At 35.5% G+C, this 27,902-nt stretch overlaps 1 protein-coding gene across 7 annotated transcripts in view; it reads left to right on the top strand.

Moving 5' to 3' along the window:
• Window positions 1-27,902, top strand: part of ARHGAP32 (Rho GTPase activating protein 32) — a 201,124-nt gene that overhangs the window by 109,256 nt on the left and 63,966 nt on the right. For all 7 annotated transcript variants that reach the window (XM_034666075.1, XM_019796882.2, XM_019796864.2 and 4 more), the window contains 3 exons: window positions 302-424; window positions 1,965-2,042; window positions 19,935-20,016. In XM_034666075.1, coding sequence (XP_034521966.1) covers window positions 302-424; window positions 1,965-2,042; window positions 19,935-20,016 — 283 coding nt within the window. The remainder of the gene's footprint in view (window positions 1-301; window positions 425-1,964; window positions 2,043-19,934; window positions 20,017-27,902) is intronic.

The following is a 27,902-nucleotide window of genomic DNA, read 5'->3' as shown; positions in this document are numbered from 1 at the left end:
AAATTATTTAATTTCTCATAAATTATATAACCTTTTTTAGCTTTAGCATCTTTATCTTTAAATTATGATAATGATGTTGACTGTCTTTTAGAGTTATGAGGATTAAATTAAATCATGTCTGTGCACAGCACAATGACTAGCGTACATTAAGTACTCAATACATATAGTAGCTGTTGTTTTTTTAAGATTCTTCGGGTTATGGTCTCTCTAAATCAAATTGAATATCTTTTATAGATAGTCAAAGAAACTTTTGCAAGTCCCATGTCTTTAACCATCTCATAGTCCATTTTCTTTGTTATAGATTGACAATAAGGGAAATCATCTTCTAGTTCATGAGGAATCATCCATTAACACTCCTGCTGTCGGTGCTGCCCACGTTATCAAGAGGTACACTGCTCGAGCCCCTGACGAATTGACTTTAGAGGTAAATGGCTAAAGACTCTGTGTCAGTTCAGGCCCTTTTCCTATACTCCATTATCTTTTAGCCTGGAATGCCATCTATTTTTTTTAATGACCGTATTCATCCTTGAAAATTCAGTTTAAATCTCCCATTTCTTCTAGGAAGTCATCCTTGATCTCCCTACTCTGTCCAGATACATATCCCCAAATAGTCTGAATCGACATTTCTTTTTTCTTTCTTTCTTTAAAAAATACTTTATATTTAAGTAATCTCTATACCTAATGTGGGGCTCAAACCCACAACCTCACGATCAAGAGTCGCATGGCCTACTGACTGAGCCAGCCGGGCACCCCTATCGCTGACATTTCACTTATTACACTCAGTCATAATTGTTGTCCTGTTTATCTTCATGATATTTTTGAGAGCCAGGTCTCAGTCTTTTGTCTTTGTGTTTTTAGTACCTAAAAGCAATACCCAGTGATACTTTCTTCTCATTGTTTATTCTAAGATTGAGTTAAAGAATGGATAAAAAGTGAAATGAACATTTCTTGCTATTAGATGCAAAAGGAGGGAAGTTAAGTTTCTTTATTTAATATTGGCTGATGAGAGACAAAAAACTGCTAACAGTTATTCAGCTTAAGAAAAAAACAATATAAATTTTTAGGTTCCATACACAAAGGAATGCATGTCTTGAAAGATGCTGTGTCTGTTACCAAATGTGGCTTTGTGAAGATGACTTTCATGGCCTGGAAAATCAGTTGTTAATATACAAAGAAAAATTCTTAAAGCAATATGTATACCATAGTAATATTGTTCTGAAGTACTTAACTATGTTTTATCCCAGAAATCATCACTTATTTTGATTGAAGAATGTAACTTCCATTAAATATATTGTGAAAAACTATTATTATGATTTTTATATTTAAGATTTTGTAAAAGTTTGTATAAACTCACTAGATTGTCTTTTAGAGTGAAGAAAGTAAACTATTAAGTGGAAATGTTATATTGTACCATCTAATGCAAAAGGCGTAGTTGTCATCAAACTTTGTACTTACTAAGGATAACCAAGTAATTGTAGACATTGCAGGCCTTTGTTATATGACTAAATAAAATGTATCAAGGGCTCAAAAACAGTACATGGCACATGGTAATCATGCACTAAATGTATATTAATAAAAGTTGTGGTTGTTCTAAATATGAGTATTTTAAACTGTCCCTTCTAAGTGGATCTGATCACTTTTAGTAACAGTAACAGTATTTTAACAGAAGTGGTGACAATAGTATGATGGCTGGCATTCAAAAATCGTATGCTATAAATTTGGCTTTCTGAAGTTACTGCACATATGTTGGTTGGATCTCAATCTTTGTGCTACTTAACTTTTTTTAGACTTCTTCTTTACAAATGGTTAAGATTATTAAATTTTTTACAGAAAAAGGTGTTATGTTTTTCCAGAAATAATTAGCCAGAGAATAAGGATTGTTCTTTAACTTTTGTTCTAATTCAGATTTAACAATTGGTTTAAAATTTGGCTAAAAAAATTTCACTTAAAATTTTCCCTTGTAGGTGGGAGACATCGTTTCTGTTATTGACATGCCCCCAAAAGTGTTAAGCACATGGTGGAGAGGCAAGCATGGATTTCAGGTAGGCAACAAAGAATTAGGTGTGAAGAAGTTCAAAAAATAGTTTTTGTTTATTCTTCAGTAATATTTCTCTTTACACATGTACTGGCAATGCACTTTGTCAGCAGAGGTAGAAAAATGTAGATGATATTAGACTTGGATTTCCTTTTCTACTTACTCTTTGTGGTCATTTTGTTTTCTTTTTTAAATGGTGGTATAATCAAAATTTGAACATCATTACTGGCCTGATGACAACTTTTAGATTATCAGGGCTGTAACTCTGCCTTGCTTTTAATATCGGTTTTGAATCATGATTCATTCACATATATTTTCTAATCTCTAGAATTAAGTCAGTTTGATAAAAGCTTTTCTTTAAAAATGTATTGTAACTGTTAATTTAAACAGTATGTTAATTGCATACTAACAACAGCATCTAAAGCAGTCTCATTTATTTTTTTATATATGCCTAAATAATTTGAGAGCTGACAATGGCTTCTTTAGATTGACTAACACCAGTTTCCATAGGATATGTAGGTTTCTTTTATCTGTTAAAACATCCATAGAAGAGCATCTGAAAATGTCTTAAAATTGTGTCTTTAGCATATAACCTGTGAATTTTTTGTGGATTTTTTGTGATCTTTTTATAAAAGTGTTCCTAAAATGCTACATAAATAGAATGTTCATACTATATGGCTAGAAATATTAATAAGTATTATATAAAGATCTTGAGCTTTGCCTATTAAATAGAAATTAGTATTAGGTTTTTATAAGATGTATTTTATTAAAAAATAATCATACAGTTAAAACAGGATAGCACGTGGTTAAGAGCATGGGCTTTGGTGCCAGATTGCCTGGGTGTTATGCTGTATTATCTTGAGTTTGTTAATTTTACTTTGCTGTGCCTCAATTTCCTCATTTGTAAAATGGGGATTGTAGGACTCTTCTTTGTTTCATAAGATTATGGTAAAGATTAAATGGGTGAGGGTAAAGTATGTAAAGTACCTAGAATAGGCCTGATGTGTATTTTTCACTCAAAAAATGGTGATTTTTGAGTTTAAATAATTGTGAGGTTTTTTTTTTTTTACAAATTTAATTTTATCTATCCTTTTATCTATTATAAAAGCATCTATAGCAATTTAATTTGATGATTAAGACCAGAAAAATCATACCCATATTTTACCACAAATTCTCTTGTTTGTATAATTGGGGTCTTTTATCTGTGCTCTGATTTCTTAATTGCTATCTATGCATAATTGGTGCATTTGATTAAATATAAAACTAAATCGAAAAGTAGGGTTATCTCTTTTCCTATTAAGGGGTCAATTCTCCATGTTCATAAACTGTAGGGTCTAAAAGATGACAAAATTAAATAAATTTGGCTTTACGATGGCAGTTAAGTTTTTTTCTTGATATTGCTGCCTTTCTTATAATCTTAGACAAGTCATTTGCTTTCTTTGTACTTGAGTTTCTTCTTAATTGGAGAATTCCATTTATAATCTCTCTAGTTCTCAGCACTTTCTTTCTATTATTGTAAAAATGATAGTAGGTTTTCCCTGCTTTCATGTGACAGATATTTATTGAGATCTGACTCTGTGCTAGGTATAGATTTATCTTCCTAACTCTTTATTTAGAGTCACACAGATTAATTTCTTGCCTAAACAGATTATTCTTTTAAATGTTAATATATAAATTAACAATTGTTAAAAAATCAGCTTGCTGCCAAAACAAATTATTTAAAATAAAAACGGATTTTTAAACTTAAAGAATTTACTTGTAATTGATAAAGAAAGGATTTTTCTATAGCATTGCTATTTCTTTTCATTCTAATTGGTCCTGGAAGGACAGTCATATCTGTTTAGATCATGTTGGAAAATATGGATTTGAGAAGAGGAGTTGATTGTGAGCATTGGGGGGGGGGATCACCCGTAAAACGAGAAACAGTCTTTAAATATCACTGTCAAAACTTCATTTAGAAAAGCAATCTAGTACTTTAAGGAAATATTCCACACAATTCAGTCTTCCTTGATGTTCCTAAGCACTCATCCATTTGTAAGACTGCCTCAGGCTTTATCACAGGGGAAGGTGTGAATGGGAAGGTATGTATTGAGCATCTGTTATGTGCAAAGTATTGTGGGCACTTTATACACAACGTTTTCTTTAGTCGTCACAAAACTATTAACCCCTTTTATGGAGGGGAAACAGTTTGAAAGGGTTTTAATAAGCGGTCAAGATGCCAAATCCATAAGAGATGGAATAAGGACTCAAATTCAGGTCTGCTTGATCACATTGCCTGAGAAGCACTAAGCATGATTTCTGCATTTACTCTCATATTACTAATTTTATCCTCAGTTTTCTACCCTACGGAAAGGAACACCTTTCCTTCCTAGCCAGTGAAGGAATGCTGTAAAGATTAACCAACAGAGGACTGTAAAGCATACAGGTTTACTGGTAGAAACATTGCTGTTACCATATGTTATGTTTTTATGTAATAATTAGTATATTGTATCTTGGGAAAAACTCCTCTTCAAGCTCTTTGTGATGTTCTCTACCCTTGTTAGGTATTTTTAAACGGTGAGCATGTGCCCTTCCTTACTCAAATATTTTGTTGAGAGAGGAAGATAATTATAATTTATTCCATGTATATGATAATTATAGATGAGATCCTTGATTTTTAATTTTGAAATTACTGGAATAATGGCTTAGTCCATTTATATGGTTTTCACATATATATATTTTTTAACTCAGTGGAATTGTTGAACAAAATCTTACATAGAACTTCAGTGTGGGAAAAGGCAACAGTGGAGTTGCCCTGGTTAGTTCAAGTCAAGCACCCTGGGCCTTGTTCCCTGTGGAGCATGTCTGATTGAACTCGCTTGGGCCTCCTGCAGCATCCCAGAGGAGCCTCAGTAGAGCTGTGCACAAACACCACCACCAGAAAACCACTTATATAGGTTACTAGGACACCTCACTTTATATAGTGGGTATATTACATCATAGGCTATTTTATAATTTTAATTTTTTATTTTTATTCTTATTTATTTTTTTTAAAGACTTTATTTATTTATTCGACAGAGATAGAGACAGCCAGCGAGAGAGGGAACACAAGCAGGGGGAGTGGGAGAGAGAAGCAGGCTCATAGCAGAGGAGCCTGATGTGGGGCTCGATCCCATAACACCGGGACCACGCCCTGAGCCGAAGGCAGATGCTTAACCGCTGTGCCACCCAGGCGCCCCTATAATTTTAATTTTTTTAAAGATTTTATTTATTTATTTGACAGAGGGTGAGAGAGCACAAGCAGGGAGAGCAGCAGGCAGAGTGAGAGGGAGAAGCAGGCTCTGTGCTGGTGCTGAACAGGGAGCCTGATGCAGGACTTGATCCCAGGACCCTGTGATCATGACCTAAGCCGAAAGCAGCTGCTTAACCAACTGAGCCACCCAGTTGTCCCTATGATTTTAATTTTTTTAAAAGCCAGTTAACATTCGAAAAACATTAGAGAAACTTGGTCTTTATAAGAACATTTTTACAAAGATTTTATTTATTTTTTTATTTTAGAGAGAAAGAGCACGAGCAGGGGGAGGAGCAGAGGGAGAGGGACAAGCTGATTCCGTGCCAAGCACAGAGCCTGATGTGGGGCTTGATCTCACAATTCTGATGTCATAACCTGAGCCGAAAATCAAGACTCAGATACTTGACTGAGCTACACAGGCTCCCGCAGAAGAACATTTTTAAAGTGACTCCTTTCAGAAGGATAATATTCATTTTTTTTATTTCTCTAATGTAAATTATGTCTGAATTCTTAGAACTTCATATAGTCTGGTATAAATGGGTGATACAAATTCAGAATGCAAATAATAATCACAAATACTACTTTTGTGAGGTTTTTTTCTTGTTCTCGAGTATTGCTATTTCTGAAGTTCATCTCTTCCTTCATTTGTCTATTAGGTGCTATAAGGTTGGCTGCTATAGGAAAATACTATAGCCTGGGTGACTTGAGCACTAGGAATTTATTTTCCTAGGCATTTTGGAGGCTGGAAGTTCAAGATCAAGGTGTTGTTAGCGTTGGTTTCTTCTGAAGTCTGTCTACCCAACTTACAGATGGCTACCTTCTCACCGTTAACTCACATGCTCTTTCCTCTGTGTGCACACAGAGACTCACATCCCTGGTGTCTCTGTCCCTATGTCCTAATCATCCCTTCTTATAAGGACATCTGTCAGATTAGCATGGGCACACCCATATGACTTCATTTAATCTTAATTGCCTCTTTAAAGGCCCTGTCTCCAAATATAGTCACATTCGGAGATAATGGGAGTTAGAGCCAACATATGAATTTTGGGGGGTATACAATTCAGCCCATCATGGGTGCCAACCAGCCCTTTAGGGCTGGTTTGAAGGCCTTTCGGGGACTATCTCACATTGACTTGATAAGGAGCTGGGCCCTACCTGAGCCACCTAGCCTCTAGGCCGCTGGCAGGCACAGCTTAGAGGCATTGGACATAATTGCTGAGAGTGTGAGGGCTTTGGGAGGAAGGAGCCCGGGGAATGGCTGCTCCATGGTGCTCTGCCCACCAGCGCCCATCCTCAGGTGGCAAGGAGGCTGGGCAGCATCTGAAGGGGCCCACTTCATTCTCACAGGCTGGTATTGAGTCCCTTATTGTATTCATGGCAGAAGGTGCTCTCCGCTTTGAGCACCATGCCCCAGGGCAGAACAAGGAAGGCAAGCAGGCCTCAGTGCTCCCCTCTGGGCCTCTTAGATGTGTGGTAGGTTCAGAGCCCAGCAAGATTCCCTGGGAGTTCTAGGAAGGTTCCTGGAGGAGGTTACTTTGGAATGCAGAGTCTTGTGTATTTCTTCTGAGGATAGGATGTTCAGATGACTGGGGCACACAGTTAGACATGAAATTGCCTATAGCTAACTTGGCTGATCCTGGACATACAGATGGACTTTGTAAACTGGGCTTTGTCAGTGGACCCTGGGGGAGGACACACCAAGTAGGGACAGGGCTTGACCTTGAGGTACCTTCCAGTGTTTTTTTCTGGGGATCAGGACCATTTAGAGCTGTTGGTTCTCAGGAGAGAAAATGAAGAGAAGCAAGGATGTGGGCCACTGCTTCCCAGGATGGAGGCCAACTCTGGTGTGTGTCATTCTCTGAGCCTGCTAGAAAGCTTTCTGGAACTGTGATTGTCAGTGTGCAGGCCCTGTGCATCTCCACGTGCAGGTCTGCTCAACTTGATGTGTTTGTGATGCATTACATGGACTCCACTCTTTCCTGTTATAGTCATGGGTGTTTGTTGTCTCCTTTCTGGCCAGCTCTCAAGGTATGACAAGGTCCAGGTGTCAGTGTGGAAGCCTTTCATTTGTATTGTTGTGAACTGATGCTGTGCAGTTGCTGGTTTTTTTTTTTTTTATATAAGACAATGATTAATAGACCTTTTTTTAGTACAAATTTACAGAATAATTGAGCAGATAGTAAAGAGTTTCATATAATCCCCTCCACCCCCACACATAGACACATACACAGCTTCTCCTATTATTAACATCTTGCTTTATAACTTCATTGTATAGAATTGGCAAAATGCTGACCTTCATTGACCACCAGCTGATTTGCAGAGATTATGAACAGCACAGAATAAGTACTGTTTCTAGATGAGTTGTTTAAGGATATAATGCTCCTCAGATCCTTGACCAAAATCACATGGATACAGAATATATGGAGATATATATATATAAAAAACAGAATGTCAGTTTTACATCCTGTCCCATAATGATTGAAATAGTTCTGGGGTTTGCTTTTTTGTTAAAATTAATGAACCAGGGGCGCCTGGGTGGCACAGCGGTTGGGCGTCTGCCTTTGGCTCTGGGCGTGATCCTGGCGTTGTGGGATCGAGCCCTACATCAGGCTCTTCCGCTACGAGCCTGCTTCTTCCTCTCCCACTCCCCCTGCTTGTGTTCCCTCTCTCACTGGCTGTCTCTATCTTTGTCGAATAAATAAATAAAATCTTAAAAAAAAATTAATGAACCAAATTTCATACATTATTGTTAACTATAGCTCATTGTTTCCATTGAGGTTCACTCTTTGTGATGTATAGTTCTGTGGGTTTTAATAAAGGCATTATGACATGTATCAACCATTACAGCTTCATACAGAGTAGTTTCACTGCCCTAACCCCTGCACTTTACCTTTTCATCCTTCTCTCCCCAAAACTCCTGACAACAACTAATCATTTACTGTCTCCATAGTTTTGCCTTTTCCATACATCATATAGTTGGAGTCATCCAGTATGTAGCCTTTCCAAATTGGCTTCTTTCACTTTGCAGTATGCATTAAAGGTTCCTCCATATCTTTCCATGGTTTGATAAATCCTTTTTTGTCACTAATACTAATTGTTATGGATGTGCCAGAGTCATTTATTATAGGACACCTTGGTTGTTTCCAGTTTTTGGCAGTTATTAATAAAGCTGCTATAAAAATCCATGTGCAGGTTTTTGTGTAGATACAAGTCTTCAGCTCCTTTGGGTCAATACCAAGGAGTGCAGTTGCTGGATCATATGGTAAGCCTATGTTTAGCTTTGTTAAGAAACCACCAAACTGTCTTTCAAAGTGGTTGTCCCATTTTGCATTCCTATCAGCAGTGACACTGTTCAGCATTCTCACCAACATTTGATAGTTTTCAGGGTTGTTTTTTTTTTATTTTAGCCATTTGAATGGGTGTGTGATGGTATTACGTTATTGTCTTAATTTGCAAATAAAGTCTAAGTTACAACATTTACTAATATACTTAAGGGTGTTATACTGCTATCTTCATTCTTTTATTACAAGTAATTCCTTCCTTTAGCACTGATTTTCAATCTTTAGTGTACTTAAAAATCACCAGGGAATCTTGTTAAAACGTAAAGTCCCAGGACCTAAGCCCAAAAATTCTGTCTCAGTCGTGGTTGTGGGATAGGATGTAAAACCACGTTTTTATCTATGTCATTCTGGCCTAGGTGTTCCTTAGACAACTCTTCTAGAAGCAGTGCTTACTCTGTGCTGTAGGTAAGCTCTGCTAATCATCTGGTGGTTGATAAAGATTAGCATTTTGCCAAGTTCTAGTCTGTGTATTGTTTTAGACCATAATTTAGCTGTGGGAACAGAAGGATTAGTTCATCCATGTGTTTTAATTATACCGTGACTCTGTTTCTTTTCTTAAACTTCTGGGAGTAGGAAGTGTGAAATTGTATTAACTATAGTAATTTGAAATTCTGAAATCTGTTTTTAGTTTGTTTCCTAAAGTGTATATTCAATCTTTTACTTTTGTTTTATCATAGAATGTACTTAAGCAAAAAAAAAAAAAAAAAAAAACCCAAACCAAAAGAAACCCAAAAAAACAACAAAAAAAAAACACAACTATTTTTTTTCTCATTTTTTAAACTAAATGTCATCAGCTTTTGTGCCTGGCTGTAGACCTTGTTGAAAGTATGAGATATAGAGTATCTTTGAGGATTATTTGTTTGTGTAGGCAGTTTCTCAGAGTTTTATCTGGGAGCTGCTAGCATCAGAATGACTTGAGAAACATGTTAAAGCTAGTATTACCAATCAGAATCTTGGGGGATCAGGACGGTATTCTGAATTTTATCAAGTTCTTCAGATAATATTAAACACAAAATGTGATAACCATGGAGCAGCCTCCCGTTGTTTATCCTGTGCACAGATAAAAGAAGAAATTAAACACATTTTAGCAAATATTCTCTTTTCCACCCAGGAAATCTTTCTTGAAACACATTTGGGTTGCACTTAATTTAATGTGTAGAATACCACTTAGAGATTGACTGAATTTTATACAGCTCACATTCTCTTAGTTCTCCATAAGATGGTTAAGGATAAGCTTTTTAATTTTTCATAGTTGCCCTAGAATGTCCTGCGAGTGTCTTTGTGTACAAATATGAGAGAAGCAATTCTTGGACAATAACAGTGTCCTTGCCTCAGGAGTTTAATGTAGTTCTAAATAAGTTACTTTCAGAAAAGTATTATTTATCCAAAGGGAAGATATTTGGAGGCCTGTCCCTCATAGTAGTTTAGTGGAGGAAGGAGGTTTACTTGCTCCTTTATAAAAAGACTGTATATTTATACATGGGATCCAAAGCTCTGCCTTTTCATTACTTACTATGAAATGGGGGCCATATTCCTATCTAGTTAAGTTTTGGGAGATCATGTAAATTTTCATCTGTAAAGTTAAATAACTTCAAGGAAAGGGAATATGTGATACCACAAATAAAAGCAATTATAACACTTCTTCAGTGCTTAAGTGTGCTGTTCTAAGTGCTTTGCATTGACCTTTAATTCTTACAGCTCTGTGAAGGAGGTACTGTTATCTTGTACTGATGACAAAACTTAAGTGTAAAGGGTAAAACAACTAGCCCATTGTTATTCTGCTGTTTAATATCAGAGCTTAGATCAAATCCTAGGTATTCTGGGCAAAGAAGAGATCATAGTGGAGACCAAATTTAATGAACCAGTAGTGACTTGTACTTGTTGACTTGTATGAATCATAGATTTCTATAGTAGAAAAAAATGATAGTGGATCATCTCTTCATAACCTGTCATTTAAAAATTACAGAAATCTAGAGACAAAAGATTTAGATAAATTGTTCCGATTCACAAAGATAGTATTTAATGGTACAGCCAGGACCAGTACACAAGCTTGGTGAGTTCGAGTTCTGTATTTCCCCCCCCTGGATCATAAAAAGATATAAATTTTCTTAAATTATTTTTTGTATTTCCTGTTGCTGTTTTATTTTTCTTATTAGTGCAATTGCCTTTAGCAACTGCCATTGATATTTGTTTCTTGATGTTCTTTGGCTAATTTATAACGTCAGAGTATGTCCTACTAAATGATATTTAAACATTCAGTTTCATGGAAATTATTGACAAAATGGCTTAGAGCAGTAGTTCTTAACCTTATCAAACCCTTCACACTCTCATTATAATAAATATTTTCTAAAATCCTTCATATGATTTCTGAAATGAAATTTACAAATGATGTAACTATCTACAAACACAATTTCAAAGAAGGCAAAATAATTTTCACATATAATATAGAAGAAATACAAGTATGTTGTGTATTTAAAGTATATACAATATATCCTTGAAATATAAATATTTGGGACAACTCCATGACAATCTTTTATTCTAAATATAGTACATAGACTAGCAGCATTAACATCAGTCAGTAAATACAATAAACCTATAATAGCATCAAAAATATGAAACACTTGATGATGTATCTGAAAAATATATGGGAGATTTCTGTACTGAACACTGAAAAATATTTTGGAGAAAAATCAAAGAATACCCAAAAAAAGGAGTTACACCCTATGTGTGGGTTGGAAGTCTTTACATTGTTAAGATGTCATTATTCCCCACATAGATCCCAGTCAAAATTTCGGCAAACTTTTTTGTAGAAATTGATAAGCAAATTAATTCATATGAAACTGCAAAGGAGCTAGAATAGAATAGCCAAGATAAATTGGCAAAAGAACTAAGTTGGAGAGCTAACATTAATTGATTTGAAGACTTACTGTAAAGGTCCCATATCAAGAGAGTGTGTTATTAGCGGAAGGGTAGATGAATAGAATAATAGAACAGAATAGAGTCCAGAAATAGACCCATGAATATACATGGAGAAATGATATTCAACAAAGTTTCAAATCAGTTCAGTGAAGAATGCATGGTCTATTTTTACAAATGGTACTGGAACTATTGGATGTTCCTATGCCTGCATTATAAAACAAAACAAAAAACTTTGATTTGTTTTCTAAACCATCTGTAAAAATTAACCCAAAATGGATCATATACCCAAATACAAAGCTTAAACTATAAAGCTGCTCGAAGAAAACATGGGGAAACTTTTGTGACTTTGGGTTAGGCAGAGATTTCTCAGATGCAACATGAAACCAACAATTCATAAAATAATAAATTGAATTTCATCCAAGTTGGAAACTTCTCTTTGAAAGACATCACTCATTAGACAATAAAAAGAAAGCTACAGACTGTGAAAAAATACTGACAATGATTATATCTGATAAAGAACTTGTTTTCAGAACATAATAAGGAAACAGAGCTCAGTTTTTAAAAGGAGGCAAAGACTGAAACTTTACTGAAAAGATATATGTCAAATAAACACATAAATACATGCTCACTGTCATTTGTTATTAGAGAAATGCAGATTAAAATGACAATGAGATATCGCTACATATTTATTAGAATGGTGAGTCTGTGGAGGGATTGAAACACACAGGGTTTGTGAGAATGTAAGATGCTGCAATTTGGAAAACAGTCTGTCAGCTTCTTAAGTTAAATAGACACCTGCTGCATGATCTAGCCATTCCACTCCTAGATTGTTATCCAAGAGAAAAAGAAAGCTGACGTCCATACAAAAACTCATCTATGAATGTTCATAGCAGCCATATATATAATAGCCCCAAACTGGAAGCATATTTTATCAACAAATGATTAATGAGTAAACAAATGGTGCTATCTATACGATGGAATATTACTGGATAAAAAGGAATGAATTACTGATACAGCAACATGAATGATCTTCAAAATAATTATGCTGAGTGAAAGAAAACAGACAACAAAAGAGTACATTCTTTTGACTCCATTCAAATAAAATTGTAGGAAATGCAAAGTAATGTATATGAATAAAAAGGATCAGTGGTTTCCTAGTGATCAGGGAAAAGGTTTGGATAGGGAGAGGGGAGATTACAAAGAGATAAAAGGAAACTTTTTGGGTTGATGAATATATTCAGAATCCTTTTTAAAAAATTTTTTTAAAAGATATTGTTTGATTCATTGATTGATTAGGTGCACAGAGAGAGAGAGCACAAGCAGGGGGAGCGGCAAGCAGAGGGAGAAGCAGGCTTCCCACTGAGCGGGGATCCCGATGTGGGACTCAATCCCAGGACTCTGGGATCATGATTTGAACTGATGGCAGATGCTTAACCGACTGAGCCATCCAGGCGCCCCAAATATATTCAGAATCTTGATTGTAGTTTTAGTTTTACAGGTGTCAGAACTACCAAAATGTGTATATTAAATATGCACAGTTTATTGTCAATTACACCTCAGTCAAATTGGTAAGAAAAAACTGGAGAAGCATCTTTGACTTAACTTTTTATGTATTCAACCCAGTTGATAGTTTCTTTCTCTTCTTACCTCTGTGCCCCTACATTCATATACTCTTCTTAATTCTTCATGTCATTTTGATACTATGCATTTTTATTATCTCTTTCCTAGTTTGCAAATTCCTAAAATGTGCTTCTCCTTCTTGTGATCCCCCCTTCCTCCTACCCTAAAAGGTATACACTGCTATTAGATTTTTCTTACTTAACCACAACCGTTCCTGTCTCTCTTTTGCTCAGTTTATCACTTTCATTTCATAGAGAAGAAATTTCATCCTTCTTGTCATGATGTATGAGACCATCCATGATTACTGACTCCATTTTACTTCTCTAGTCTTACTTACCACTACTCTTACTTTATAAACTCACTTTCCAGATAAATTTAACCGTCATCCCTCCTTCCCCCATTACACAGGTTGCTCTTTTCATCTACTTGTTCTTCCATTTACAGTGCCTTCTCTATCCTCATCTTACTCCTGCCAAGGGGGAAAGGTAAGGTAGAGTTATTAAAATTTTAAACCAACTGTAATTTTATTTGATGTGTCATTGAGCTAATGGCGAAAAATTAATTTCATTTGTTAGTTACTTGCTATATAATAAGCAGTTGTGCTCAGTATTATCATTCCATTGGCCCCTCCAATTTCTGCCATTACCCACTTGCCTTTTTACCCACATGAGATTCTAGGGCCATCATTATTACATTTACTCATCACAAGTATATGCTTAAACCCTTCAGCCCTCTTTTCTTCTCTTGCTTCACTTGCAGTTTCTGTTTGGCTTAATGCAAGAATGGACACTTCATTACTCCTCTTACTTAAGGTCTCATCAGTATTTTATTTCTTTTTTCCTGACACTTTCTTCTCTCAATAAAAGTGACATGACAGTCTTAGAGTTCCTCCGTCTTCTCAGTCTTCTTTTTACAGCACTTCCTCTCTAGCAGATCCCTGAAAGTTTGGGGTCGAACTACCTTCTCATTCTCTGCTCTTTGTCTTAGACTATCTTATTTTCTCTTTCAACTTTAAATTCAATATATTTGCCCATCTCCCAGATTTATACCCTGATTCCTGACCTTGTTTCTTTTCTTTCTTTTTTTTTTTTTAATATTTTGTTTATTTGAGAGAGAGCAAAAGAGAGAGAGAGAGCACAAGCAGGGTGAGGGGCAGAAGGAGAAGCAGACTCCCCACTGAGCAGGGACACCTCCCCCCCATGTGGGCTGGATCCCAGGACTCCAAGATCATGACCTGAGCCGAGGGCAGACACTTAACCGACTGAGCCACCTAGGCGCCTCTCCTGACTTTGTTTCTGAGTCCCAAACCTTAACATCCTAGTATAAGAGGAATACTTTTAACAGTAGAAATTAGGGAGCTGTCATTTAATGTTTAGGAGACAGTGTAAATAAGGCAAAGAAACCAGAAAGAATGTTTCTTGGGACATAAAGGTGGGGAGACACAAATAGGAATATCTCAAAGAACCAGTGCAAAAATTATAGATGGAACCAGGAACTGGGAAGTCAGGAATTGAGGGAATTTGCTTACAGTTTTACTTCTTTCTGTGTAGTAGCAGCAGCTGCTGCTGCTTTGTCTCATTCTTCTCCTTTTTTTGAAAACTACTTTCTAGTTCTAGCAACTCAGAGATAATTAAAAATTCAGACCTAGTTTCAAAATCTTAAGAGACAGACTAATTGACTAATTAACTTATGGTCCGATAAACTGTAACTGGGATGGTGTTGGCAGGGGCATGTAGTCTGGACTGGACAGAGATCCTAAAAATGTGTGAGTTCTCTAAGAGTATTTGGGGAATGGGAAGAAAATAATTGATGTTTCAGTGTGGGAGAGCATGAATTTGTCTTGTTTGAATCTCCTGAGTGATGTGGTTTTTCTTTAGCAATACAGAGGCATGCAAGTAGGGTGGTATATTGATTTATTTTGGAGGGGGATGCTGGATTGGTTTGGCAGAAGGTTAATATTTTGAGGAAATTAAGGGTACTGATATTTTTAAAGTTCAAATGATCAATCACAGGGTTCATACTAGGTAGCAAAAAAAGAGATAGGAAGGGGACTAGGTACCCTAATGGGAAATATACGGGGGGAAGGGGATGCAGTACCTCTGAATTTGAGCTTCAGTTGTCATGGAATATATGAACACTAGAGCCTGGGAGGAGAGGAGGTTGTAGTTTGAAAATGAAAAGTTGGAAACTCTCTGAGTCCGCATAGCTCCAGTTGATGAAAAATCTGTGGCATATATCTGGAAGTAAGAGCATTACTTTACTAAGCTTAATAAAAAAATTTTTTTTTGTTACGCTAACAGCCCTAAAGTTTCACTAGCTATTAATTACATAAAGCAAACAGTAGGATAGGAATTTAAAAAAAAAATCAGTGATAAGCACATTGTTGTGTTGAAATTCCTTTTAGATTTTGATTAGTTGCCTCAGAGAGACCATAGTTAGAAGATTAGGCTCCATGGGTATGCAATGACTTCTTTCCGTTCCCACTGTTATCAAAGCTCCAGCCTTACATTATTGCAGTAGTTTCTTATCTAACATTCCCTCTGTGTTGTACCAAAATATTTTTTCAGTACGTTCACTTTTGTAGCCAAACCCATTTGTTTCATAGATTGAGCCAATCCTCAAGGTAGAAGATGGTCAGAAGAATCAGATCGCAGTCTGTTACATTTAAGTCTGTCCTTCTTCACTTGCAGAGAGGGAGCCATATACTTGTCAAGCTGCTTGAAACCCATTCCTAGGAGCTGTTAGAGTTCAGACAGGCCCCAGACCGAGTATATGGGTATAGATTAGTGGGGAGCCAGAGTAAGTTGTGAAATTTTTAGGAATTTCGTAGTACAATTGGGAACACAGCTGCTATTAAAAATTAAAGCATATAACTTTACAATTAAGTGAATTGTATTTAAAATAAAGGTAATAAATACTTAAACTTTAAATGTAATTATTTTACTATATTTTACTGTTATCTGCACCCTTGAGATAATTTCCACCTAGTGTTCTGTATGGTATAAATACTACATAACAGGCTACTTTGCGTCTCTTTTCGACTCTGCATTTGGGTTGTGTCATGTTGGTAGGCTTGGAGTATTTATACCACGGACTCTGACAAACCCTATAAATCAAGGCCTTCCCTCCTGAAAGGCCAGTTGTTCAACTTTTACCAGCACACTGTGGGATATAGAGTAGTCTTCTCTTATCCGTGGGGGATACTTTCCAAGACCCCCCAGAGAATGCCCCATACTGTGGATACTGTATATATTATGTTTTTCCTATACACATACACATACCTATGATAAAGTTTAATATATAAATTAGGCATAGTAAGAGATTTACAGGCATAATAATAAAATAGAACAATCATAAAAATATAGTAAAAGTTATGTGGATGTGATCTGTCTCTCAGAATATCTTATTGTATTGTACTCATTCTTCTTGTGATGATGTCAGGTGATAAAATGTCTGTGTGATGAGATGAAGTGAGGCGAATTATGTAGGCATTGTGATATAAGGTTAGGCTGCTGTTGACCTTCCGACAATGCGTGAGAAGGAGGATCATATGCTTCCAGACCATGGTTGACCATGGGTAACTGAAACTGAAAGCAAAACCTATGGATAAGGGTGGAGGGGTCTACTGTAATGGATCTCTTGCCTTTTCTCACTTTATCTCAAAGACTTGGGGGGAAACTACCAAACTGAAAGTCTTTTTTCCTTCCTGGAAACTCATCCCTAACCTGTTGCAGCCTTAACTTTACATTGTTCTTTTTCTTCTATTACTATATTTTTATTACCTACTCCTCTACCCTATGGGTCCTAGATGTTGGTCTTTTCTCTCTCTTCCATCTTATAGCTAGAGTTGAATCTCATTTTGAACTCTGCCTCACCCTTCTCAGCCATATAAATTAGAGCTTTAGAAATTGTCGCTGCTGGCAGAAAGAATAATATATGAACCAGGATGATGACATAGCTCATAGATCATATTGCCAGAGTTCCAGTCGCTTTTAACATTTGGCATTTTGAGTTTATCAGAATTGTTTATATTTGGTGAGATATTAGCTTAAGTATGAGTCAGAAAAGTAAATGTTCATTAACTGTATTTTTAGGCTTAGTTATATTCTTTTCTCCCCCTAGGATTAGTTACATTCTTGTATTTATTTTCAACAGAGCACAGCTTCATTTTTTTGTGATGGAAATTTTGTAATAGGAAAATAGAATCTATTTGCCTTTCACAGATTTATAGAATCAACTCTTCCAACTAGAAGACTTATTAACAGGAGTGCTTTTGGTTGCAAGAAACAGAAAAGTGAACAGAAAAAGTGACTGATGACCACTGTTGAGTTAGCAGCTTAAAGATACTAGGCAGAAATTTCTAATATTCTCTTGGCCTTTCTTTTTAAGCTCAAATGATGGTTCCTACAGATCTAATCTTGATACCTACATCACAGCAGGAGGAAGGAGCTAGAATAGAAGCAGTAGAGCTGTATTTGCATGTGCTGTGGCTACACCTGGATGCAAGGAGCCTGGGTGCTGAATATATAGTTTAGCTCATAGTAATATTATACTTTATGCAAATAATAATGTTATACTTCATAATAGTAATATTATACTTTATGATAAAGGGAGACAAGTGAGCAGGGATTGGAGATAGGCATTAAATGAAGTTACCATGGACTTCTGCATAGTTCACTCATATATCTAAACCTAAGGCACTGAGACAAATTTAAAAGGTACAAATGTAACTAATATATGATATAGTTCTCCAAGAAGTTCCTTAAGCTTTGTTCAGTCTAGGAAGTGATGGAAAACTAGTTTTTATTTGATAAAAAATATTTGAGTTTAGAAAATAGGCGAGGTGCTTTCACACAAATTATTGTGGTAGCTAATATTATCCCCATTTTTACAAATTGGGAAACTGAAACATGTTCATTAATTTGTTCCAGATCACAGAGGCTAGTAAGTGGGTGGGCCAAGTTTAGAACCTGGTCTTTTCTGTCTAGAAAATTGTGGAAAATGTTTATGAATTGAAATGAATTCTAATTTTATGGAAAGAATGATATGTGATAGGGAGGAAACCCAAGTCCACACGTGTAGAAGGTGGTGTTATGTGACATCCATTTAATGGTGGAGCCTAAGCCCTGTAGGCTTGTAGTAGCCAGCGTATTGGGCACTAACACTTAGTGGGTATTTACTGTATGCATTTTGCTTATACTGATCCATTTAATTCTTATAGCAACCGTTATGAACTAGGTACTATTACTGTGTTGAGATGAAGAAACTGAAAACAGGGAGGCTGAGTCACAAACCTGACCTTGTAAGTGGCAGACCTAGAACTAAACCCAGGCATTCTTACCCTTGAGGCTGCACGTTAACCATGACACCATCCACCCTCTGATAATAACTGTGTGTAAGGGAGAATGAGAAGGATTTCTCAAGGTGATTCTTATCTGGTTCTAATTGATTTTGGAAGAATATCTAGTTGTTTAGCTACATAGGATGTTGAATAAAATATGGTATGAAATTTCACCAGTAAAACTTAAAACACTTAGAGCTTCATTTTGGAAGGCAATGAATAGGGAGTTTAGGAATACCAAATTCAGATATCTTTTAAACAAAACTGATAACATGTTAATAACCCCTTTTCAGCTCATGATAATTGGTTACATCTTCATAATTTTAAGAACTACCATGGAATATCGATCCAGAAATTGTAATAAGAATGCAGCAAATGCATATGTGAAAATAATCGCACACAGATGGAAATTATACAGCTCAGAACTCCATGATGAATCATAACTTTTGGAAGACCATTCCATTCTTCCCGAGTCTGTCAACAGAGGGATGTAAAAAGTGATGTAGTTTTCATGTTCAGCTTTAACATCTGTTGCATGGTAGCCTGATTATATTCCTATCTAAGGAAACATCTATAAATATTGGCAAAGATCTCCTTTTTACTTTTGTTTCCAGGCTGTTTATCTCTGTATTTATTCTATTAGCTCTAAGTGTATCTCTGTGTAATCTGGGTGGTCTTTGGTGAGCTCGGTATTTTCCTAATACAACTACTTAGGATTCTCTACCTAACATCATGAGCTGTCTGCTACCAGGTCATAGTGGTGTGTTTTTCAAAGCCAGAGTCTGTCATTACTGCTGAGATTGGTTGTTTTCTTCTCTTTTGCTTTCCCACTTATTTATACACTATTAGCTCTTTCACAACAGTAAATATTTTAAATGAGTGATTGTTTCACCTATTTATTTTAATCCTGTCATTTTTCATGAAACCTGTGAGAGAATGAAGAGAAAATTCACAAAAAAAATTGGATGTGGTTTCATGTTGACTTTTTTTAAATTATAGAAAAGACAATAAATATAAAAGTTGGCCGTAGATATATCAATACAACTAGGCTGAAATTTCAGCAATGTAAGTTATCAAGAGATAAAAATTGTATATACTGCGTGTATAGCTTTTGGTATCAGACTAAATATTTTAAATGATGTAAAAAAAAGTTTGAGAAATTAAAAGCTAAAACCGAAAAAGCAGACTTAGATATTTGGACTAATAATACACAACTCTGTATACACATAGCAACAGATTGTTTTATTATTTGTTTGTGTAATTGGTATCATCTGTGATTTAGAGTCTTGGAATAATAGAATCCTTTGGGAGGGACTGTGGAGTACATTACTGGAATTGAATTGGCAGTGTTCACACACTGGTTCTGCTCTGGTTTAGAATCCTCTCTTTGCTGCTTTTCTTCCTTAGGTGGGACTCTTCCCTGGACACTGCGTTGAGTTAATTAATCAGAAAGTTCCCCAGTCAGTGACCAACTCAGTGCCAAAACCAGGTGAGTACATTTTTTCATTAGTGTGGTTATTTTATCAACTGCTTAAAAAAACAGATTTTCACTTTTAGCTAAACACATAGCTTGTTTTGCTGTTCTTTCCATTTATGGACATAATATGCGTCCTTAATTTTATGTGGTTTTGATTTTTAATATATTGTTATTTCTCTATTGATTATTTCACAAAGGTGCATTTGACATTTTAGATAATTTCAAAGAACTACTTGGTCCATTAAGCTTTGTCATTATTTGTTTTTGTAATTATATAGTAGGAATATAGCTTATTAATGAACACAGTGATAAAAGAAAAATAACAAGTTTAAAGAACTCACAGAGATGGTATGATTAGCTGAAAATTAATAAAATAAAGGGAATGTATATTTTATCAATGACTATGAACATCAAAACTATTTTATTTTATTTTTTTAAACTATTTTAAACAGCATTTTTCATTACTTACATAGTATATTTACAGTGCTGTGTAAATATGTGGACTGTTTTATGAATAAATAAAGCAATGCTACAGGGGGTGGAAATCAAGAAAATGAAAGTTTTTGTTTTTATTGGGGTGATTTAATCTAGGCAAATTCTGTAAAATACTTAGCTTGGAAGTTTTTAGTGTGATACAAATTTTTTAAAGGAAAACAAAACAAAGGCTGAAAGATTTTGGAGGGAAGAGGAAGTAATCAAATTTGTTCCTCCTACTTGTATTATATTCCCTTTGCCTTTCTCCACCCTTCTCCCTACTCTGCCCCTAGTAGAAGAAAAAGAAAAAAAATGTCTGGGCCTCAGAATTTATTTGGACAGTTTTTCTTAAATTATTTTCTAGGGTTAGGACCTATGTGTAAGAATTAGGAGGAAAAAAGCTTATTTAGTATTTTCCCATCTCTGTTCCCAAACCACACATCACACCATCTTTGTGTATAGTATTTAAGTAAAGGGCAATAACCCCTTTTGAAGCCTATTTCTTCACAGAAAGTTAGGAATTTTATTTTATTTATTTATTTTTCAAAAGAGTTTATTTATTTATTTGACGGAGAGAGGGAACACAAGCAGGGGGAGTGGGAGAGGAAGAAGCAGGCTCCCAGCAAAGCAGGGAGCCTGATGCAGGGCTCGATCCCAGGACCCTGGGATCACGCCCTGGGCTGAAGGCAGATGCTTAATGACTGAGCCATCCAGGCGTCCCTAGGAATTTTAAAATTTTAGGCAGATACCTTTTATTGTTTAGTAGAGAAAAATACTTGAAAACAGTGTTCTCTGCCGTTCTACTTGAGGCAGGATTCTTAGTCTCTTTACAAGACATTTTTATCCTCTGTTAAGTCCCCCTTCTTTGGGTAAACACTATTAAAAAAGCTTTCTCAGTGGTGGGTACTTGCTTAGTAAATGTTCATTTGCGGTTGTGATGACTATAGGTTTCTTTCTTTTTTTTTAAATATGGCTTCATTAACTTAAAAGAAAACCCATATCCATTAGCAGACAGTGTCCCAGCCCCTCCCTGCTCCCCAGTCCTAAGCAGCTACTAGTTGACTTTCTGTCTCTATAGATTTCTCTATTCTAGACATTTCATATAAATGGAATCATACAATATGTGGTCTTTTGTCATTAGCTTCTTTGACTTAGCATAATGTTTTCAAGGTTCATCCATGTATCAGAATTTAATTCTTTTTTATGGCTAAATAATATTCCATTGTATGGCTATACTGTAGTCTATCAACTCGTTTTTAGTCATTTCCATTTTGGGCTAAGAATAATGCTGTTATGAACACTGGTGTACAGGTTTTTGTGTAGATAAATATTTTCATCTCTCATGCATATATCTAGGCATGAAACTTTGAGGTCATATGATAGCTCTATGCTTAACCTTTTGAAGAACAGCCAGACTGCTTTACAAAGTAGCTCACCATTCTAGAATACCCCTGGCAATATATGAGAGTTTCAGTTGCTCCATATCCTTGTTAGTGTGTTTTTGATATCTGCCATCTTAGTGGTTATGAAGTGGCGTATCTTTGTGAGTTTGATTTGCATTTTCCTGACGACTAATAATCTTGAGTATCTTTTTATGTGCTTATTAGTCATTTGCATGTTTTTGGAGAAATATCTATTCAGATTCTTTGCCCATTTTTTAATTGGGTTGTCATTTTATTATTGAGTTGTAAGTGTTCTTTATATATTCTAGATACAAGTCCTTTATCAGGTAATATGATTTGCAGATATTTTCTCATATTTTGTGGGTTGTCTTTGCCTTTCTTTATTCTGTCCATTGAAGCATAAAAATTTTTAATTTTGATGAAAATCGATATATTTTTTTCTTTTGTTGCTTTGCTTTTGGTGTCTTATTTAGGAAGACTTTGCCTAACCCACGGTTAAGATTTACTTCTGTATTTTCTTCTAAGAAGTTTATAGTTTTAGGTCTTTGATTTTAGCCTATGATGCATTTTCAGTTAGTTTTTGTGTCTGGTGTGAGGCCCAGCTCCAATGGACATCTAGGAGTCGCAGCACTATTTGTTGAAAAAAAGGTTATTCCTTTCCCCATTGAATTGTCTTGATTCCCTTGTAGAAAATTAATTGACCTTAGACATATAAGTTTATTTTTGGACTTTTGGTTCTGTCCACTGATCTGTATGTCTGCTATTAAGACCAACACTACCCTGTCTTGATTACCTTTGTTTTGTGGTAAATTTTGCTCTTGGTTTATTCTTTCTCAGGATTGATTTGGCTTTTTAGGGTCCTTTACGGTTCCATTTGAATTTTAGAATCAGCTTGTCAATTTCTACAAAGAAGTCAGCTGGAGTTTGATAGGGATTGTATTGAATCTGTATATCAATTTGGGAGGTAAAACCATCTTATCAATATTTATTAAGTCTTCCAATCCATGAACATGGGATGTTTTTCCATTTATTTAGACCTTTAATTTTGTTCAAGGTTTTGTAGTTTTCAGAATATAAGTTTTCATTTTTTTTGTTAATTTTTTTTGATGCTATTGTAAACAGAATTATTTTCTAGATTTCATTTTCTTATTCGTTGCAAGTACATGGAAACACAATTAGTTTTGTGTAGTAATCATGTGTTCTGAAACCTTGTTGAAATGTTTATTCTAATAATTACTTTTTTTAGTTGGATTCCTTAGGATATCCTATATTCAAGATCAAGTCATCTGTGAATAGAGATATTTTTACTTCTTCCTTTGCAATCTGGATGCTTTTTTTTTTTTTTTTAAGATTTTATTTATTTATTTGACAGAGATAGAGACAGCCAGCGAGAGAGGGCACAGGCAGGGGGAGTGGGAGAGGAAGAAGCAGGCTCATAGCAGAGGAGCCTGATGTGGGGCTCGATCCCAGAGCGCCGGGATCACGCCCTGAGCCGAAGGCAGACGCTTAACTGCTGTGCCACCCAGGCGCCCCAATCTGGATGCTTTTTATTTCTTTTTCTTGCCCAGTTTCCCTGGCAGGACCTCTAAGAATGGCCATCTTTGTCTCATTTCTGATCTCAGACAGCACATGATTAAGATGTTAGCTGTGGGGTTTACATAGATGCTGTTTATCAGCTTGGGGATGTACCCTTCAGTTCTTAGTTTGTTGAATGATTTTATTATACAAGGGTATTGGCTTTTGTCAAATACTTTTTATCTATCTGTTGAGGTGATCATGGGTGTTTGTGGTCACTATTTTGAAGTTATTAAATTCAACATCAAAAATTTATTGTGGTTCTCATGCATTATTTTTATATATTTCTGCTGTGTAAACTTAACCTGTTAGGTATTAAGTCTCATCTTTGATAATTCTGCCTCAAAGGTATACTGTAAACTGAGTTTTTAAAAATTAGCTTAATATTGATATCAAATTGTTTTGAATGAGAAAGTGACATTTCCAGTAGTGACAACCTCCAGAAGCTTTTAAAACTTGAGAAAGTTAATCAGTTATTGATAGTTCTGGAAAATAAGTTTCTATTAATAGACGTGTATGACATTGTTAATTCTTAATTATTGATGACATATAATGACAGCACACCTTCAAAAGCTAATATTTTATCTTTTGTGAACAGCATTGCAGGGTTGGCATAAGGAAATGTGCATTCTTAATATATTTTGAAAAGGATGATGTGAATTCTATCAGCCTCAGGCTTGTTTCACACTTTAAAACTGTCTTTGCCTACAGTATAAACAACTTGAATGTTCTATTTATTTTTAACATTGCCATCTGTTACTGTTAGATGCCAAATCTGAGAGATGCAGCTATAGTTTGAGACTGAAATTTAAAGCTCCCTATATTATTACACAACAAGGGCAATAGGAAAAATTTTCTCTTTGGAGCTCTTCTTAATGTTCTCAATATGTTCAATTATTTGTGTATGTAAAAATAAAATCAATGAGTCACCATGTCCTGACCAAGAAAGCAAGTATCCATGCTACCTTATGAAAAAGAAGGTGTGGTAGAGTGGGGTCGAGGGGGGAGAGAGGGAGAGAAGGAGAGAGGAAGACAAGAAGAGGAAAGAAAAGAGAAAGAAAGCTAGAAGCTTGTCCTTAAGAAATTGGCAGTTAGTTCAGTCACTACAGGTTGTGATTTGATGGAGGAAGACGAGGTTGAGGTGGAGGGAAGAAGGGAAAGCATATATGGTTTTCTTTGTGTTTATCCTGTTTGGAGTTGATGGAGCAGTTGGATTTATTTATTGATCTCTTCAAGTTTTTAGTTTTCTCAGCTATTATCGCTTCAGTATTTCTTTTGTGCAATAGTTTCTCTTTCTCTTTTCCTTTACACATCATTTACACTCTTTGATATTGTCTCACACATCCTCTTTTCAGTTTAGATACTTTCTTTTGACCTATCTTAAATTTCACTGATTTTTCTCTCCCTGTAGGCTTCTTTTAAGCCCATCCAATAAAGTCTTCAATTCTTACATACTTTATTTCTTGGATCAACATACTGTCTTTTTTATAGGTTCCATGGTAGAGTTCCTCATTTTCTCACATCTACCTTTTCATTTAGAAAGAAAGAAAAAGAGGAGTTGGGGGGGGGGGAGGAAAAGGGGAGAGAGAAGAAAGTAGGGAGAGAGGGTAAGAGAAAAAGCAAAGCTTATTTTTGAAGTATGAACTTCTGAAAATGAAGGGCTTAGGAAATTTAGAGAAAACTTTTCCTCTGAAAACAAAAATTTGGACAGAAACATAAAAATATCTCTTTGAAGCATTAGGAAGTTAATAAAGCGGTAAACACTTACTGAGCTAAGGTTAAGCAGAAGAAGGACATGCTGAAGACTGACCCTGTATATGGAGACATTATTCTCCTAGGTATCTACTGATGGAGTAGAGAAAGTCATAGTGCTAGGGGAATAAAAATTGGAATTCAAGCTCAATAGGTCAGAGTTGCTGATAAATGCCCCAAGTTTTGAGTTAGGATTTTTGTGGAAATTGACAATGGATTCTAAACTGATTATAAAATGTATATAGAAATGCAGAGCCCCAAATACCCAAGAGAATTTTGAAGGAGAGAAAAGTGAGAAACTTATTTTAAATATCAAGATTTATTGGTTTTTTTGAAAGATTTATTTATTTGAGAGAGAGAGAAGACAGAGGGAGAGAGAAATCCCAGGCAGACTTGATCCCACGACCCTAAGATCACAACCTGAGCCAAAACCAAGAGTTGGATGTTCAACAGCCTGCACCACCCAGGTGCTCCATGATTTATTGTTAAAACTTTGCTTATTAAGATGATGGTGTTGATTCAAGGGTACACAAATAGATGAGTGGAGCAGAATAGAGTCAGGAGACAAACCTGTGAATGCATAGATACTTGATTTATGACAAAGGTGACATTGCAGAGCATTATCGAAAGTATAGTCATTTCAATAAATGGTGCTGGGTCACCTTGAATTATATATATGTGTATATATATATATACATATGTACACATATATATATGTTTCTTATTTAACCCTGTATACAGAATCATTTCCGGGAGAGTTACAGATCTGTATGTGAAAGGTGAAACAATAAAACTTCTAGAAGATAATATAGTAGAATATCTTCGTGACCTGTTTTCATGATCTTGGGGTAGACATAAGCAGTAATCATAACTGAAGAGCTTAATAATTAAACTTGAACTTCATCCTAATATGCTATTAAGATAATGGAGAAAGCAAGTCACAAAATGAGAAAGATATTTGACAAAGGTCACATGACTAAAGTATGTAAAGAGTCAATAAGAAAAGACTAATAAACTGATTTGTTTAATTGAGTAAAAACTTGAACAGGTACTTTAGTAAGCGTATGACAAGAGGGTCAACATCATTAGTCTTAGGGAAATGCAAATTGAAATCTTACTCTCTGATGCATACCCACCAGAATGGTTAAAATATAAGAATAACAATACCAAAGTTTGGCAAGGATGATATATATCAGTGGGAATTCTCACACACTGCTAGTGGGAGTGTAATGTGGGACAATCCTTGTTTGGCATTGCATACTGGACTTGACACATACCCTGTGATCCAGCAGTTTCACTCTTAGGTATATATAGAACATTTATAGCAACTTTAGTCCTAATTGTCAAAAAACTTGAAAAACTCAGCGGTATATCCATAATGGAATGGATAAATGAGGACGTGTTCATTGAATGGATTCTTCTACACCAATGAAAATGAAATGAGCTACAACTATATTCAACAATATGGATGAATTTCACAAAAATAAATGTTGAGTTGAATAAATGTTGAAGCCTGCTATACATACATGTACTGTATAATTCCACATAGTTAAAGAGAGAGTTCAAAATCATAGAGCTCAAGACCGTTCTGTGGTATTAGAAGTCAGAGTATCAGTTATCTTTGGAGAGGAGGACGGGGGTAGATGATTGGGATGGGTAGGAGAGAGATGATTCTAGAGTGCTAGTAATGTTCTGTTGATCCTGGTGGTGATTATACAAGAATGTAATAATGTTGCGCATCTTTTCATGTGCTTATTGGCCATTTGTAGAGGAATGCTTTTAAAGTCCTTTGTCATTTTTGAATTGGTCACTTTGCATTTTTTAAGTATACCTCTCATCCAGATGAATATTCTTTGCGGTATTGCTTTAATATTCAAATGTTGAAAATCACATTTTCAAAATAGAATTGATATTTCCATACTGTGAAATACTCTGCAGCCATCAAAAAGAAACAGGTAGAGGCATATGGAATTTTTTTCTGTGATGTATTGTTAAATGAAAAAGCAAATCACAGCATAGTATAATCCCATTGTAAATTCATTGAAAAGGATCTGGAAGGATACATGCCTAATTGGAAAGAGGAGTATGTTTACAGTAAACATGTATTACTTTATACAGTAAACATGTATTACTTTATACATGTTTACTGTAAACATGTATTACTTTACAAAATATGAAAAAGTTGATTGTGTCTCCCCTTAATTCCATCCTGTCCAAATAGGTAATTTTTCCAAGGGTCCTTCTTAATGCACCACCCCATAAAATAGATATTTTCTGACAATAGTTTTAACTTAGATATTTTATTCAATTTATGTGTATGTGTGAAAAGCAGCACAGCTGAAGGGACAACAGCATAGGCTCCAACCTTAAGTTTTAATCCCTGTGCCACGTTTTACTGTGGGTGCACATCACATGGCTTCTCTGACTTTTAATTCCCTTATCTAAAAAGTGAGGCAAGATTCCTTTGAAGATTAGGGATAAGGCATTTAAAGCCCCTGGATATTTAATAAATGTCAGCTGTATTATTGATTAATGTATGCTTATGCACTGTTATGTTATCTAAATTCCAGAGTGTCACAAACTAGATTTCGTTTATGTAGATATGAAATTAGTATATTATTTGTTGGTAAAATCAGTGTGCCAACATGTCACAGTATATCACTGAAGGAAACGGATCACAGTAGTTTTCTTGGG

The sequence above is a fragment of the Ailuropoda melanoleuca genome, chromosome 8, assembly GCF_002007445.2.
Source record: "Ailuropoda melanoleuca isolate Jingjing chromosome 8, ASM200744v2, whole genome shotgun sequence".
NCBI classification, from domain to species: domain Eukaryota; kingdom Metazoa; phylum Chordata; class Mammalia; order Carnivora; family Ursidae; genus Ailuropoda; species Ailuropoda melanoleuca.
The sequence above is the reverse complement of the archived record's forward strand: the minus strand, read 5'-3'. Positions and strand labels throughout refer to the sequence as shown.